Source organism: Amblyomma mixtum, chromosome 9, assembly GCF_055824585.1.
Source record: "Amblyomma mixtum isolate Tamu chromosome 9, ASM5582458v1, whole genome shotgun sequence".
NCBI classification, from domain to species: domain Eukaryota; kingdom Metazoa; phylum Arthropoda; class Arachnida; order Ixodida; family Ixodidae; genus Amblyomma; species Amblyomma mixtum.
The window spans coordinates 22048707-22065010 of record NC_143020.1 but is presented as its reverse complement, the minus strand read 5'-3'; the positions used below and the strand labels follow the sequence as shown (position 1 = coordinate 22065010).

The 16304-nt window shown below is 45.3% G+C and overlaps 1 protein-coding gene across 1 annotated transcript in view; it reads right to left on the bottom strand.

Moving 5' to 3' along the window:
- The window catches only part of LOC149328475 (uncharacterized), a 67637-nt gene that overhangs the window by 36815 nt on the left and 14518 nt on the right, over positions 1-16304 (bottom strand). Inside the window, exons 3-5 of the mRNA XM_089560602.1 lie at positions 13100-13123; positions 9270-9387; positions 2721-2883 (exon numbers count right to left, since the gene is read on the bottom strand). Of these exons, the coding sequence (XP_089416728.1) occupies positions 2721-2883; positions 9270-9387; positions 13100-13123 (305 nt within the window). The remainder of the gene's footprint in view (positions 1-2720; positions 2884-9269; positions 9388-13099; positions 13124-16304) is intronic.

Genomic DNA, 16304 nt, shown 5'->3' with positions numbered 1-16304 from the left:
CCCCCCCTCCAGGCAAAGCAATGCCATAGCAGGGTAGTGGCGCATCTATCAACCCCTTAGTGCATGAATTTTTATTTTTGGCCCAAAACACTACAATGAGCTTTATTCAGGCTGATATAATGCATACCAAGCTTAGTTTTAAGAAAAATTACCTGCTCCCCGCGCTTTAGAAAAGTATTGCGGCGTACATATATACACATGCAACTAACGGTATATACTTTACATGAAGGAATAAAACTGCATTTAAACAGCCTTATTTGCAAAAGTATTGCAGTACAGACCAGAAAATGATGTCTTGAAACAATAGTGCTTTCTGAGATATCCAGCCCCTAAAAAATACGACTGTAACTCTTGTGCACCCTTTTCACCCAAGGTATTGGTTGCTATGCACTTTCAATGGAACAGTCGGCAGCCGGCGGGGTTTCTTCAATCAAGTAGAGTACGATTTATCGTCTAAGTCAAAACCTAATCAGCGCGATATCTGAAGGCTCGATAGGCAAAAGGGACAATGGTCTCTTTGTCTAAGCAGCCTTCAAAAGTAGGCAGCGGCGCCTAGGGGCCGTGCGGTTTTTCCGCCTTGATCAGCGCTTTTACATGTATATCAGAGTTGAATTGCGCTGGTGGCTTCCTATTATCGCGTGTACTTGTTCCACATAACTAGGAACAGTTTCATGCCGATGGTTATGTTTTTCAGTGCAGCGTGTTTTCCCCTTAAATTTGTCATTTCACTTGCCGTGCAGTGACCATGTACGTTCCGTTGCTGTTTTAAACAAATCCAGGTTTTTAGATTCCTCTGAACACACTTTCGCACTCTAAGGGCTGCTTTCTGGCATTTATTGATTTGCGCTTCAACAAAAGCTGGCTTCAATGCTGCATTTTTTTTTTCTTCCTTTGTACACCTAATCTATCCTCACCTCTGTTTGTGCCCCGCGCTTTCTTCTACTACCACCAACATGAGATCGTCTTCTTCGTCGTCCTCACAGAGAACACTAGCGCCGCTCATAATACCGCCTGCAGAACGGATACAGGACAAGGAAACAGACGAATCTAGGGCTCAGGATATAGGTCCTCACTTTCCATTCCGCCACAAAATCTGGTGGTGTCCTATCAACGATTCAATTAGGAGGAGTAAATATTTAAGGAAGGCATGCAACTTTCAGAATATAAAAAAAGCATGTGAAGTTTCTGGATCACAGCGAATTTTCTGAAGCCAAAATTACGTATGAAAGTGCGTAGAGTGACAAAATTATTTATAATTGCATGCTGTATTATATGAGATAAGCAAATTTATACTCCTCTCCCAGTGCAGCCGGCCGCACTATCATGCTGGAGATCCTGTCATAGAATGACAAAGTGCTATTTTATGACCTAATACTTTTTCAAAATTCCACCTTCAGTTAGAATGCAGAGAATTTTTCTTGTACTAGCCGAATTTCCTCAATAAATTCACAACACTACTTCCACGCACTTCTTAAAACAAAAGTACTAAACAAATCCTTCCGATGGTTGAGTTACTGCGGGCTTAGCGTCGACATAGTGAACAGAGTAATACTAAATTAGTAAGACACACTTTCTTACTATTCACAGTAAATTAGTAAAAGGAAAATGCACCGTATCATACATTATGCGGTAAGGGGTTAACCGCTGCACTACTCCGCCAGATTTGGTATGAGAAATCTCAGCAACCTATGAATATAAAGTAGAGTGACCAATTCCACCTATAGGAGCATCAACCCATGAAACTATCGCGCCATAGCCTTAAGGTTGCATACGCGATTGCATAACAGATTGCATACGTGAGCCACCCCTGACGCACCCGCAATGACATGAGATTTTAGTGTTTGTGGTGGAAGTGCTTTCATTTAATTCTTATTTATTTCAAAATACTGCCGGCCACTGTAGCCCAAGCAGGACGGGCAGAGAGCGCAACAATCACAGAGTTATTGAAGCGCGAATAAAAAAAAACAAAGAGACACAAACCAGCCAAGTAAATGTGCTTCCGATGCATGAATAAAATTATCAATATGAAAAAGTGATTCTGGAAATAAATTGCAATCCGACGTGGTTTTGGGGAACTGCACGTGAAAGAATTTCTCCGGGCATAGAATGGCTGCAGCTTAAGTTCGCTAAAGTAAAAGAGGAAGAAAAATGTGTGCGCCAGCCGTTACAACTACTAACTACTGTCTTGAGCACCTAATAAGCCACCAGCAAAGAACGGACACCAAGAAGAAATAGAGGCGAAACGGCGAGGAGTGATGGCGAAAAAGAATACGGGAAAAGCAGATACGAGGTGTATTGCTAGAGTTGTCGGAGACCTAAAAACAGGTAAATGATGTTAACTTGTAATCTTGGTTAACTTTGGTAGTTAACTTTGCAACTAATGCATTCAGGTGCATGGATACAATTCAGAATTTGTCGCGGACCATTAGCAAGAGCGATAGAGGTTTTCCAGTGTCATATACACAATTACCCTCGGCACTGAGGCTCAAGAATATATATGACACCTAAAGATCAAATTCTTATTTCGGTGTAATCAGGCCAGTTCCTTTCATAGTCCAGGTGTCTGTAGAAGCAAAACCACTGAACACAATCCAGGCCTTTGAAAATGTAAACAACAAGCATCATATTGTTGATCTATGAGTACTTCCAAACAGGGCGCGACCTTGAAAGTTGACACATGAGCCCCTCTCTATATTTGAGAAAGCGTGCTGAAGACTTACCGGGTGCCTGGCCGTCTATATGGAAGCCCTTGATCTGGATCCGTTTTGAGTCCAGAAGTGTGTTTGCGTCTGATTTCACATTGTGAATAGTTTTCTTTAATTTCCCCAAGTCCATTTTAGCTGGCGGGTTAAAGTTTTCGATCTTGATGTCTCCATAACTTCTCTGCAATAAATAAAATGTTTAGTACGTCACTCTCTGCCGCAAAATTGTGATGTTTACTCATCAAGCTGCTGCGCGTTTTAATTTGAAAGCATTGTATGGCTATGTCGCGTCAGCAAAAAGTGTCCGCCAAACATGTCATCCAGTTTTGCCCGGACGAGTGTGATTGTGAGAGATAGTGTGTGAGTGTGATTATGACAGATAGTGCGTGGAGTGTGGAAGAGTGTGTGTGGGGTGTCATTGTGACAGATAGTGTGTGATAAAAGTTGCCGTGGGAAAAATTTGGTCGATGAGGTGTAATTCGTTCATAATTAAAAGTGAAAATCTCGAAAAAATACACTTAGATGTCAAATAGCTAAGTATGTCGATATAGTACATGGCCATCAGAACAGCCACAGCCATCGGTATAGTATTTGGTCGTTTTGCTTTCGCATTGCTCTAATGCGGGTCACTGCAGAGACCTCCATTATTTTTTTAAGCAACAACTGTGAGGGCGCTATTATGGAAAAAATCTCGCGTGATTGGTGTTGGCCGGGTTGGCCGTGAGCAAATCCCGGATTGGTCGGTTGGTGTAGAAGATTGGTGCAACTAATTGATGCAGTGGCACCGGCATGCGGTGGCCACCAGAACTCAGATGCGCCGCGCAGCGCCGCTGGGCCAAGAAGTCGTCTTGAAATGTAACAGGTGGGCAGCTAAGGTATTTCATTACTTAGATAGAAACAGCATTGACTGACAGTGGCGGGTAAGGACTAGGAAACTAAGTAGTAAGTATGCACGGCACAAGGACTGAAGAATAGAGCTTTAAACGACAGGTAAAAAACGCAGATCGTAAACAGTGGATTAACGCAGTGGAAAAAAAAAGCGGATTGTTGAACTATATCGAAATTGGAAAAAATAGATCAGGAAGGAACCGTCCGATGATACCTGAAATGCAGTGTACTTGTCTTTTAAGCTAGATCGTGGTCTCTTAGAACGTAAAACTAAAGAAAGAAAATTAACCGAGATGTCACATGAGCAGTGTGTGCTAAACCTGTACAACCTACTGTACATCTTATGCTCGATTGTGGTGGCATACATTCGCATGTCGATGCAGGCACTCTTCCTGAGGCTCTAGCGTATAGAGATAGCAGTGATCATGTAAACAAATCTGCGGTGGAAGGAAGCAAAAGGTGATTGGAAGATTGATGGCTCAAAAGCAGACAGGTGACAAAGTGAGAAGTATGGGAAAAGGTATTTAAAGAAAACGACGAATTTTAATGATAATTCACAACACAGTTAAGCGAAAATAAAGAACGAAAGCCGAGCATAGTGGCAACTGTCATCCCCCGTTTTAAAGTGGCTGCTTCTATCTTCGATCCATCCAGCGTATAATAAATCTCTAGGCCTACAGTCGAGGAAAAAAAGTCTCTGAACCCCGTGCTCCGCATACGAGGCTGATAGCTCCATTATTATTCGCAGAATGAAGATGACACTTGTGGAGGTGAAAGCAAAAATAGCGTTCTTTCACTTCTACAACTGCCGTATGCAGCCGGCGGCTAGTTATAACGCTATGTGCTTCGCTTGCGGACTATGTGGTCCAGAGACTTTTTTCCCCGATTGTACGTTTGCAACGCTAAGGCATGGGTCTTCTGCGCCAAGTGTTCATGTCTCCGGTGTTATATGCACGGGTCTCAAGGCTGCTGAACGCAGCCGTCAAAAACCTCGCTTGAATTTTTTACATACATTTTTTTATCATCAAAACCATGAAATATCCATGGGACTGGTCGTACAGGAGCATAATGCGGGATGGTGGGCAATGAATATCTGCTACAAGAGTATTCAGAAGAAAACTAAAAAGTTTCTACGAATAATTACACTGCTAATTGGCGGTTTCTGGAGACCTGAATATATATCTTGTCTGGTAGTAGTTAGCACCGAAAGTTGGCCCAGTTTTTTAAAAATATGAAAATCAAAATCGGTATTAGCGACAACGAATGTTTAATTACGTCGAAAAAACGAGCCTATAGTGGGAAAACGCATGCGACGAGTGCCAGCAGTTATATAGCGCCACTTAACGCTCCGAAAATGCCTTTGAGGCCCAGAACTCAAAGCGGTGGTTGTCTGACCACTCGGATAGAACCACAGAGCCGCCAGAGACAGACCGAATAAACCTCAACGCACTGGAAAACAACAAGTAAATATCCGCACATGGAATGAAGAGAGGAATTGTTGGTGGAAGTTCCGTCGAGCTTTGCACAGCCTGACTGCATCGGACGCCTATCTCCATATCCTTCTCTTAGTGCCAAGCATATGGACCTTTAAGCGGTTAACAATGTCACTGCTTCCCTTCCTCTCGTTCCCGCATTCAATATACTCTACCTTTACACGGACTCCCTGGCTACATTTACACAGCTTAAGGCATTTTGCCACTCATTCCGAATTAAGCAATGAATTCATCAGCGTGGCAGCCGCCGCGGTGACTCAGTGGTTATGGCACTTGGCTGCTGACCCAAAAGACGCAGGCGGTATCCAGGCCACGGAGGTCGAACTTCGATGGAGGCGAAATTCTAGAGGCCCGTGTACTGCGCGATGTCAGTGCACGTTAAAGAACCCCAGGTGGTCGAAATTTCCGGAGCCATTCACTACGGCGTCCCTCATGGCCTGAGTCACTTTAGGACGCTAAACCCCCCTAAACTACAAACCGTCATCAGCTGTGCACAACACGTAAATATGTCGCCTGCACATACACTGGATTCGCTGTCATACTCACAAACGGCAAATATTCATGTCAGTACTATGACACGCCATATATTAAAAACCCGGAACCTTCCCTTCTTCCCCCCATCCGTTCCTGTTCCACGCATCCGAATTGCGAGTTGTGCTCCAGAATTTCTGATTTTGCAGGTAATGCCGCATAGACTATCTAGTTTGAACGAATGTATTAGTGAGGGAGTGTAGCACACGTGGCAGTTTATCTCTGTGCACTGGAAGCTCTCGCGATACGCGACAGCACTCAGTGGATGATACCCTTTTCGGTGTACGCCAGGCTTCAAATGACAAATTTATCGCTGCGTTTTAAAAAGATAGCTTCGAAATCGTGCAGCATACGTCTCACACTCTTCTTCAATGCACAGTTCAGCTGTTGACAAACAGCCACCTCTATAGGTACTCTGTAAAAAAAAAAGTTCCTTAAAGTTTTCCCTATATATGTGTAAAAGTGCAGAACTCCCGTTCCGTACCCCAGTAGCAATAACCCCCGCGCACACTTGACGCCGTGTTTTAAAGATACAACGCCCTCGAAATGATGGTTCCTAGCTTCCGAATTGTTCTAGGATGAAGTTGATTTATTCTCTCGTAGGGAGAACATCATAGCTGCGGTCTGAAATAAAAAAAAAAGTGCCTTCAAAGTTTCTGCTTCAATGTATTCGTAAGGCCGCAACCCCTACACTTCACTCCCAGTCCGCTCCAGCGTCCTCGACCACCCGCCATGTTTGCTAACACAGCGTTGGTCAATACCACACTCCTTTGGGTGTATATCTAACACGGCGGTTGCCCATTCTCATACGCACCCAGTGCCCAGCGAAAGCAGGTTAATCGAGCCCGACCGGCAAACGAGGGCACAGGAGCTCTGGACAAAGGGCCCCTCCCGCTGGGGCACGACCAACCACAGGTTCTTTCACTTGCAATACAATTTACCACCACTGCTACTACTACTACTAATGCTCCCTGAAGCAACCATCTACCAAAGTTGCAAGTTTCATAAGAGAAAAGAGCATCCCCGCCTCTACTTGAAGTGGAATGGAGGGAGAGGCAAGAAAGCGTCTGCCACGACAAGAACAGAGAGGTTGTCTACCGCGGAAGAAGGGAGCTCCGGTGCGTGCTGAGGAATGCGCAACTTGAGGATGGTTGCCATGGGAACAACCCGTAATGTGGTTGCAGTTAGGGGTAGAGGATGAAGCTGAAAGTTACCAGTGAAGGTGACCGGAAATATCAGGGTGGAGAGTGCGCGCCGGCAGCCACATTTCCGTTTAAGTGGTTGCGCGCGAGCTTCCCTTTAGGGTTTAGCGGCGCATTTCAATGCTTGTGAGTAGGTCTCATGGAAGCGGGACCTTCAGTGGGCGGCTTAGAAACTGGCGAGCCGAACAGTAACATCTTCGGAGAGCACGTCCGCGACAGATGGGAGATCATGCACACGATGGTAAAATAAGCATGCAAGCATAAAAAAGTACACAGATGACTAAGCGTGCAATAAAGGCACATAAAACAATGTCTGTGATCTGTCGGGTCATGCAAAGAAGAATGAGCTTCTAATTGTACACATTTCTCGCGGATCGGCCTGCCGATCACCTGTTAATTTTTATTTTGTATAAATTATAGATTGTTTCGATTACAAAGGTGAAATTTCGCGTTCCTGAGTCCGGACACTCACAACCCAAGGAGCTAATAATAAGGTGTACATCTGAATAAAATAAACACAACTTTTCAAAACACATACGGCCCATATGACCACGCATAGCCTGCACACCAGGCACGACAGCCTTTGTATAATGCTAGGTTATCGACGCTATCTCGCGCCCGGGAAAAAGGAAGAGGGGGAAAATAAAACTAAACTTTTGGAATAAAATAGGCTCAGTAACTGCCTCCCTGCTCGACGCACATCTAACCCGCGCCGTGAGTGAGTATCAGGTAGGAAAGAAGGAGTAATAGACGCAGAAGTTAGCAACCAAGTGTACATGGGACTCGACACGAACTCCCATATCATGGGCGCAAATAAAATAATGAAAGAAATGCAGCCTTATGGGAAAATACGCCGCCCACTGTTTTCTTCGCGTCGCGCAGTGTGGTTGCTCGTTTTGCATCCTCAGCGTCCTTAATATCTAGAAAGTGACACAACGTCAACTTCTTATCTTTCCGCAGGTGGTCTAGAAATCAACACCACGCGTCGCAAAACTACTTGTACTGTAAGCTTTAGACAAATGTTTTACCGTACTCTATGTAGAAGTACCCCACTCCGCTTTATGCAGTACAATTTAAACAGAAAGGCCTAAAAGGTAGTAAGCTGTCCTCTAGAGCACTCTATTTCATAACAGGGAGTGTGCTTTAGTACAGCTTACTAGTACCCCCCTTACCCTCATACAGACGTGTTTGTGTTGATAGCGTGGGACAGAACAAGCTAGCCACGGATTCTCCGGCCACTCAGTAAGCGAGGGCTTTGGCCCCAGCATGGTTCCATGCCACCTAGGAGCTCGTAACTTGTACATAGTTCATTTTACTTCTCATAGGCGGCGCGACAGTCACCTAATCTGCGAGTTTAGTTAAGGACACCTGCAATAGCAATCCCTTGATATAATATTCGAAAGGGTAATTTAAAAGTTAGAACAATGAATATATTTCAATACTACCGAAGATAAGGATGATGAAGATGAGGAACGGCGAAAGTTTAATGTGCTGCTCCCTAGGCGGCGCCTCCATCTTCGAAATCTGCTAAAGCTTACTTGAGGAAATTCTAAGGCGCAGTCGGCATCTGATTTGCGGCATTACGTAACCGAAGCCCCTGAACAAAACAAAAAAAAGGATGTTGCCCAAGTGATCCTTAGGCGATCTGTGGGACATGTGGAAGTGCGCGCTTACAGAGTGTGCCATCTGGTATTCGCGTGGTTTAGCAGATTTCGCAGGTGGAGGCGCCGCCTAGTCAGCTACACATTAAACTTTCGCCGTTCCTTAGCTTCATCGTCCTTATCTTCGGTAGTATTGACATATATTCATTGTTCTAGCTTTTAAATTACCATTTCGAAGAAAATATCAAGGCTGATTTTCTCGTAAGGCCCTAGCATCGTTCAATGCCAACTGGCAGCTTGTAACTTGTACATAGTTCATTTTACTTCTCATAGGCGGCGCGACATTCACCTAATATACGAGTTTAGGCTCTCTGTGACTGTCTGATTTCGGTTCATGAACTCCGTGGCTTACTGCGACTACTCCGTCGCCGTGGGTAGATCGCACCGGGGGAGAAGACTGAAGCGGATCGACTTTCCCTAAACAGAAGTAGAGCTTCTCGCGTTACCTCATTTCGAGAGCGATGCTGTGTGGTTACGCTATACAGCACAACGATTCCTTCAAACTTCACCTAATAATCAGAATGAATGAATTAAGGCTTTGCTCTTTTTTTCCTGCTTTACTATGTAGGTTCATTTTGAATTTTTGTGGCTCCGTAATACGTATTTACGTTTCTACTTTTCAGTTGTATTCCGTTTTTTTTTGTTTCAGTACGTGTGCTTAGTTTGCATTTTTTTTGTCGTTGTGCTCCTGCACATATGTTCCGTTCCTCACCATGATGAAACCGCAAAACAAGGCTACAGTGTAAGTAAGCGCAATGCAATAAAAAGAAGCCTAGTGCAAAGCATACATACCTTTTCCGCTTTGGAATAAACGCTTAAGTACTTGTACTCTTTGATCGGTTTGGAGGGCTTGAGAATTACTCTCTCACTGGTGTATTTTCTGAGGTTTTCCGCTTGGAGGCGCTGCAGCCTGCAAGTGGTAAAGATGAGGTGAGGCACTTAGAACCTTCTGTTTTGATTAAGCGGAGTGCACCTGCTTCAAAAGGCATTTCGTTCAGGCCGAGACCCTAAATATAATCTAGGTGGGGACGCTTGACGGCCCTGCTTTGGAGCCCGTATGATTATATTTCGGCGCATGCAAAGCACTGGAGCTCGTCATTCGAGGTTAGCGCGTTGACAGCAGTGCAGTTCCGCAACACTAGAGCAAGAACATTTTTTTTTTGCAAGCAGCCGGCTCAACTCAAAAGTTGACCGCTAGGTTAGAAAACCGCAGCAAAAGAGGAGATACCAGAAAACACAGGGCAAGAGGTCCCGTAACAGCTGCAATGCATGACGGGAATTTCAGCAGCAACTTCAGTGGTCCGCCGTGAAAGCTGTTCGCGCCGACATTACTTTGCCACGACGTAGGCGGCATGCGAGTGCACTTGCATCTTGGAAATGGGTACGATGTTGTCGAGCAGCGTGTTGTGGCTGGCGTCCCAGCGCATTACTTCTTCCCTTATACCCGCCGCACGTCTGTGTGTTCCTACCCTGTAAGGCTGCATTACCGAACATTAGGCGCTTGCAGCGAGAACGCCGGGGGCAGAAGAGGAAGAGGAGACCTTTCCGGCATATTCTCGAGGGTGCGAACCCTTCTCTCCTCACAGCCATGGCGATGTGGCGCGCCTGAAGAGCCGTTTGAGAAAGTTCCAGCCCTCTCGAGGAAACCGGGGAAGGAGACGCAGCTTGATGCTTGCTGCGGCGCCACCACCCTCTCTCAGTGCCGCCGCCCACGTCCGGAAGTTTAGTAGTTTGGTATTGAAGACCATATTGCATGATATTGCGCGGCTCTCGGTCAGGCTTCATCGGAGGAAGTGAACGGGCCACGGATTTCGGCAAGACGCGAATTTGCGTCAGCTTGGTACCTGAGTGCGAAATTCTGTTCCTAGTTGGCCTCTCAGTTTCTGTACCGTTTTTCAAGCTTTCATAAAAGACCAGATCCTCAGTTCGTCAGTCTCATTGTCTGGTCGTGTGCTTTCCGTCAAGTGCCATATAAACGAGCACCTCAAGGCAGCGAGGTGGTGAAGATTCGCAGCATTCGCAGCATTATAATGCCTCTTGGCTGCATCCACGAGCGCCAAACGTTCATCTACACTCCGCTGCAAATGTCCGTGCAAGCTGGTCGAACAAGATACGGACAGAGATGAATGTTTCTCTGTCCTTGTGGCTTGAAGCGCAGCTAGATCAAGTACCCTCGCGTCTCGACTATCTGCTTCTTCCCGAGCCCGAGTATCTACGCCGAGAAGTGCACTGCATTATAAAAGTAGTCGACATACTTTCAATAGATTTCTTAGACAAACATTGTCTTTTTACTGACTTTTATTTTTGTGTGTTCATAGCCAATATTAGTCTAAGAGACAAGTTCCCTAATTGCATGGCTATAAATCTATAGATTGTCTACAAGATCTCTAATCCATATAGACTCGTCTATAGGATTAGTTTAGAGAAGGAACATTGATTTTATGGACCCAAATCATTAGATAGCCTAAAAACTGTCTAAAGAAAATTCGTAACAACGCGGTCATTCCGCCTTGTAAGTCCGTATGGTGCAACCACGCCTCATGTCCCACCACACCTGGTCCAAACGCGGAGACTATGGTTTCTGTGAGACTGACGTTAAAAGACGGCACTAGTTTTGTTTTAGCGGCGTGGTGTTTCAACGGCAGTAATGGCTAACATGTCGCCTTGTTCGAGCATCCGAATTGTAAGGCAGGAGTGGCCGGCCTTAGCGTGCTGGTGGAACCAACGCGGTCTTCAGCGGCTTTTGTGGTGGCACGAATTAGGGTATCTTTGTACCAGAACTCATCACTGAGGTTCTCTGGTACTCCGAAGTGTAGTAATTAGTAATTTGTAGCTGGAGTGTTTTTAGCGTGCGTCCAAATATCTGCGCACATGCGCCTTTGCTTTTGACCTCAATCGAAAAAAGGTGGAGGCGGCCGCGATCCACCCTCCAGTCTCGTTCTCTGCACAAAATTACACATAAACTATGGCTGAGCTCGGTACCAGAGTCAAACATGCGTCGAGCAAACCGCCCGCCGAACATGTATTTCATCTTTTCGCACTTTCTCTCACCTCGAATTCATGCTCGAAGATTATTAATAATAATGATCTTTATTCATTCCTACAGGTATGAAAAGGAGTCGAGGGAAAAAACCACAGAGCTTGACAGGCCCTCGACTCCTGGCATACAGATATCGGCAAGCAGGGTTTTTCTTTTCACAGGGATATTTCCTGGCACGTCACAAGCGTAGTTCACAAAGACTATATTACATGTTTATACAAAAATGTTTATACACTTATTTTACACATTTTAACCTCTTAAATACAACCATGATTTTTTACTCTAAAAAGAATACATTCTCTATATTTTTATCAAGTTTGAGCTTCAGAAACTACAGGGGATGTCCCTGGCTGTTCATCACTTATGTCACTTTTCGCCACCTCTCCGCACAGTGGACGACAGTGCACGATAAATCATTATCACCGAGCGAGATACGAACAGCAAGAACAATGAGATCTGCTTCTTTTGCAGTGTCTTAAACAATTTGACCGCTTTTGTTTCTTTAGGCCCTGGCTTGGCCATTGGACCAAAGCCATAGCCTCACATGCTGTGACGCTGCGTTGATGGAGAAAATCGTGCGTCAATAGAAGCGAAAGAAGCACATTTTTAAAGAAAGTAAGAGAGTGAGAACGAAAGAAATAAAGGAAAGAAGGAAGTGAAGAAAGAAAGAGGGAAAGAAAGAAGGAAAGGGAGCAAAGAAAAAGGAAGGCACCAAATACAAAGGAAGAGAGACAAAAGCAAAGAAAGATGGAAAGAAAGGAAGCAAAGAGAAAGAAAAAAAAGGAAGGAAGGAAGGAAGGAAGTAAGGAAGGAAGGAAGGAACGAAGAAAGGAAGAAAGAAGTAAAGAAAGGAAGAAAGAAAGAGAGAAAGAATGAGAGAAAAAGAGGAAGAAAAAAAGAAGGAAGGAAAGAAAAACAGAGAGAAAGGAAGAAAGAAAGAGAGAGAGAAAAATATAGAGGATGTGTAACAATACAACTCCACGGTGAAGATTTAAGCACATTTTGGTAAATTATTATTGCACGCGGTTCAAAAATGAAGCGCGAAAGCTGCACATGCAGCCAACGTTCATTTCTAAAATAGAGTTGTACAGTCACCAGGTGCACTGACACAGTTTAAAGAGAAATTGGCTGAAGTTTACTACCCCTGATCGCGAGCTATAGCCTGACCATCGGAAATATCAAGCCGTGCTAGAAGCCGAGCTTGAACGGTATAGACTTTGTAGCCCTACCGAACAGCTTCCTCTGCGCCTCTCCCATTTATTCGTGGCTAGCCATAATCTTAAGTTTCGCGATTTTTCGCGGTGGCATTAGGAAGACCATAAAGGCGAAAACTGGCTGGCGTAGGCACTGACCCTGGCGTCTGTATGAAGCCTCCACCTGATAGTTGTCGCAGATGGTGTTTAAAGTGATTGCCTTGCCTCCACCTTCCATTCATGCTCCTATCCTTTCCTCCTCCCCCTCTTCATATGTAATGCGGAGTAGGAGACGCAGAACTAAACGTCACTCAGCCTCCGAAATGACGCAGATGGATTTTTATTTATCTCCGAAAGAAGAAGACGTTTTTTTTTTTATAAATACTTACCCTGACCTCCTGACAGCAGTTGGTCTGCGACGAGTAAGGAAAAAAACAAGTCTTTAAGTATCAAGGATACTTTGATTAACGTAAGTGGCATAAAAGTTCTAAACGATAAAAGAAAATATTCGAATCATTGGCACAATTGTAAAAAAAAAAGCTTCTATTGTGTAATTACTTTCCTTCCCCCGCCTCAATCTGGAGGTTGGAGTCCATGCGAGGAGGTTAGTGCAGGTAGATGGGTGATTAGTCCTATTGTTAGACGGGTGATTCGGGGGGAAATAATTTTTATTTCCCTGGTATACATGGTCTGTTCTGAAAGTAGTAGGACTCATTTTTTTAAACAAATTATTCAAGCGAATAGCACAAACGATTACAATTTTTCAAGGTAGCACCCTTCCGCACCTACTTGCTGCTGCCAACGAGTTTTCCAGTTTTCGTACGCCTCCAGGAACGCCTGGACCGCAATGCTGTTTAACTCCCTCGTCACGGCCTGTTGAACCACCTCTAACGATCCCTCAAGCGTCGATTTTATTCCCGGGAATAGAAAAAAGTCTGGCGGGGCCAAGTCGAGGCTGTAGGGGGGATGAGGCAGCGTTGCCGCCTTGTGCTGGGCAAAAAACCAAGGTCCTCATTCACATGATGAAGAAGATCCTACCGCTTGGCTTTTTCCTCCTCTGACAACACTCCCGGCACCAACTTCGCGCACGCTTTCCTCATGGATAAGTTTTCTGTCACGATCTCAAAAACTTGGGTTTGAGGAATGCTCAAGTCATTAGCAATCATTCTGATACTCATTCTACGATCACTGTTAAGTAAATGTTTCACTCGCTACACATTTTTGTTGGTCATGCTGGTCGAAGGGCCTCTGGAGCGGTCGTCTTCCTCCACTCTTTCCTTACCTTCTCGGAAAAGCTTCTGCCACTCAAAAAACACCAGATCTACTCATGGAAGCGTCACCGTAGGCCTTCTTAATCATGTTGTGAGTCTCTTTGCCCGTTTTACCAAGATTTACTCAAAATTTGATAGCGTATCGCTGATCCAGCAAACACTCGACGATTCTGCGTGACGAGACGTTTCGAGAGGGGTTCACAGTACAAGCGACCTCCTCTCTTCAATGGCCGAGAGCCGAGTGCCGATTTCCCCAGCATTCCCAATATCCCCCTTCAACGGTCGTGCACGCGCAGACCACCTCTCGTCCGCCCGTTCGCCCAGGAAGAAACCAGTCCTACCACTTTCAGAACAGACCCTGTATAGCAGATCTGGCAGGCTGAGATTTGTGGGTGGTGCTCATCGGAAGTGGATGTAGCTGGCTCAGCTGCCTCCAATCTAAGTTTCTGATTTCAATGAAACCTTTTGCTCTAAAACTAAAAAGCCGGGATATGGAGCAGTGCGCCTATCACTGCTGTCGCTGTAAAACAAGAAATAAGAGAATTGTACTCGAGCTTTTCGAATCGCTACTTTATTTTAGTGTGCAACAGCTCCAAACAAGCACGCACGCTACTTTCTCGGACTGCCATGCGGTGGTGTTCAGCAGAAAAACTATCAGGCTTATGCTTCTTCATGGCTCCTTTTATCAACTGAAATGCATCTGCTCGTTGTCTGTATAAGCATGTCGTCCTTGCTTTCTCCCATTATTTGCGAGCCCCGAGCGATGTCTAACTTTAATTTCGGACCTTTCTTTGAAAAACAGCCGCCACCAATTCCCATTTTGTGCACTTTTTTCCTTTTGTACAACCGCTCCCCAAGAAGGCTGTTGGGTAAATTCTCACCTTCTATACACCCTGCAGGAGGCATATATATTTTATGACTGGAACTGAGCGCATTTATGCCGCGCTGCTCTTTCTCTTCGCAATGGTTTATATCTCGCCTCCCTTGCGGTGCTACACTCTTTGCGCGATGGTGCCTGCATCACGGGCCCTAGGAACTTGCAGTGCTCCACGTTTATGTGGAAAGACGCGGGTATCCTACTTCGTAGCTTTTTGCACAGTGCCATATGTGTCACTTCCAATCCAGGGATTCATCCTTTGTACAGTGGCACATACAGAACCTGCAATGTTATGCAAGGCAGCTTGCAGAGGCGCCTCGGCTTGAGTCGAGTTACCGAAAAGGCCCCACAGCAACTCTAGGCCGGCGCGTCTGACAGCACGAGCACCGCTGGAGGGAGATAGAACGGGTGGGTGGGTGGGTGCGTGGGTGGGTGGGTGGAAGGGTGGTTGGACGGACGGACGGACGGACGGACGGACGGACGGACGGACGGACGGACGGACGGACGGGCGGGCGGGCGGGCGGGCGGGCGGGCGGGCGGGCGGGCGGGCGGGCGGGTGTGTGGATGGGTGGATGGACGGATAGTACTGCAAATTCGGTCAATTTATTCGTTATAACTGAATCCCAGGGCATCAAGGACTGACTAAGCCAGAAAAGACATTCAGATGGCGACTTGCACATTTTAGTATAGGGCGCTGAATTGTTTCTACATATTTTCAATAAGGTGCACATATGTCGTTTGCTTTTTGGTTGAATTATTTTTTGCCGTTTTTCGCTTTCTGCCCGTAGGCACAAAGTTGCATTACCAAGGGTATTCCCTGGCACCTTTATTCCTTTCCAAAAACCTCGCAGTACTACATCCCTGTTGCACCAACAAAGTTCCGTATGCTTCACAATTGCGGCATCTCCTCGCCCGTTCGTCTCAACGTGCATTTTCATATATTTCAGTCCTTTGTTTATCCAACCACCATCATCTTCATCAGCCTGACTACGCCTCTTCCATGTCTTCCAATTAAGGCTGTTCTTTGCCAGCTGCGATTCGCGTATCCCACCACCAGATATTTGTAATCTGACAGTCATGGTATCTCATGGCCTTTTATTGCAAATACCAGCCGAGTGGAACCGTTCATAACTACCAGACGACCTATGTGCGCTAAACGTCCAACCCAGAGCGTCTCCTTCGTTTACATTGGAATTAGCCAGAGACTGAATAACTACCTGGCTCTCAGCTATTATCACAATAGCGTTAGCGTACATTAAACCCAAGTGCCGCTAGTCTGTGCCCGCAACATTTAATCTCTATAATAGATTTTAACCTTACTTTTTTCTAGCCATTTTTTTGCACGTTTATCTCATAAGTCATGAATTACAGCAGTGATAGAGGACAATCCTGCCTTAGTCATTTGCTTACAGAGACAGTTTTAATTCTTATTCCTTTATACAAATT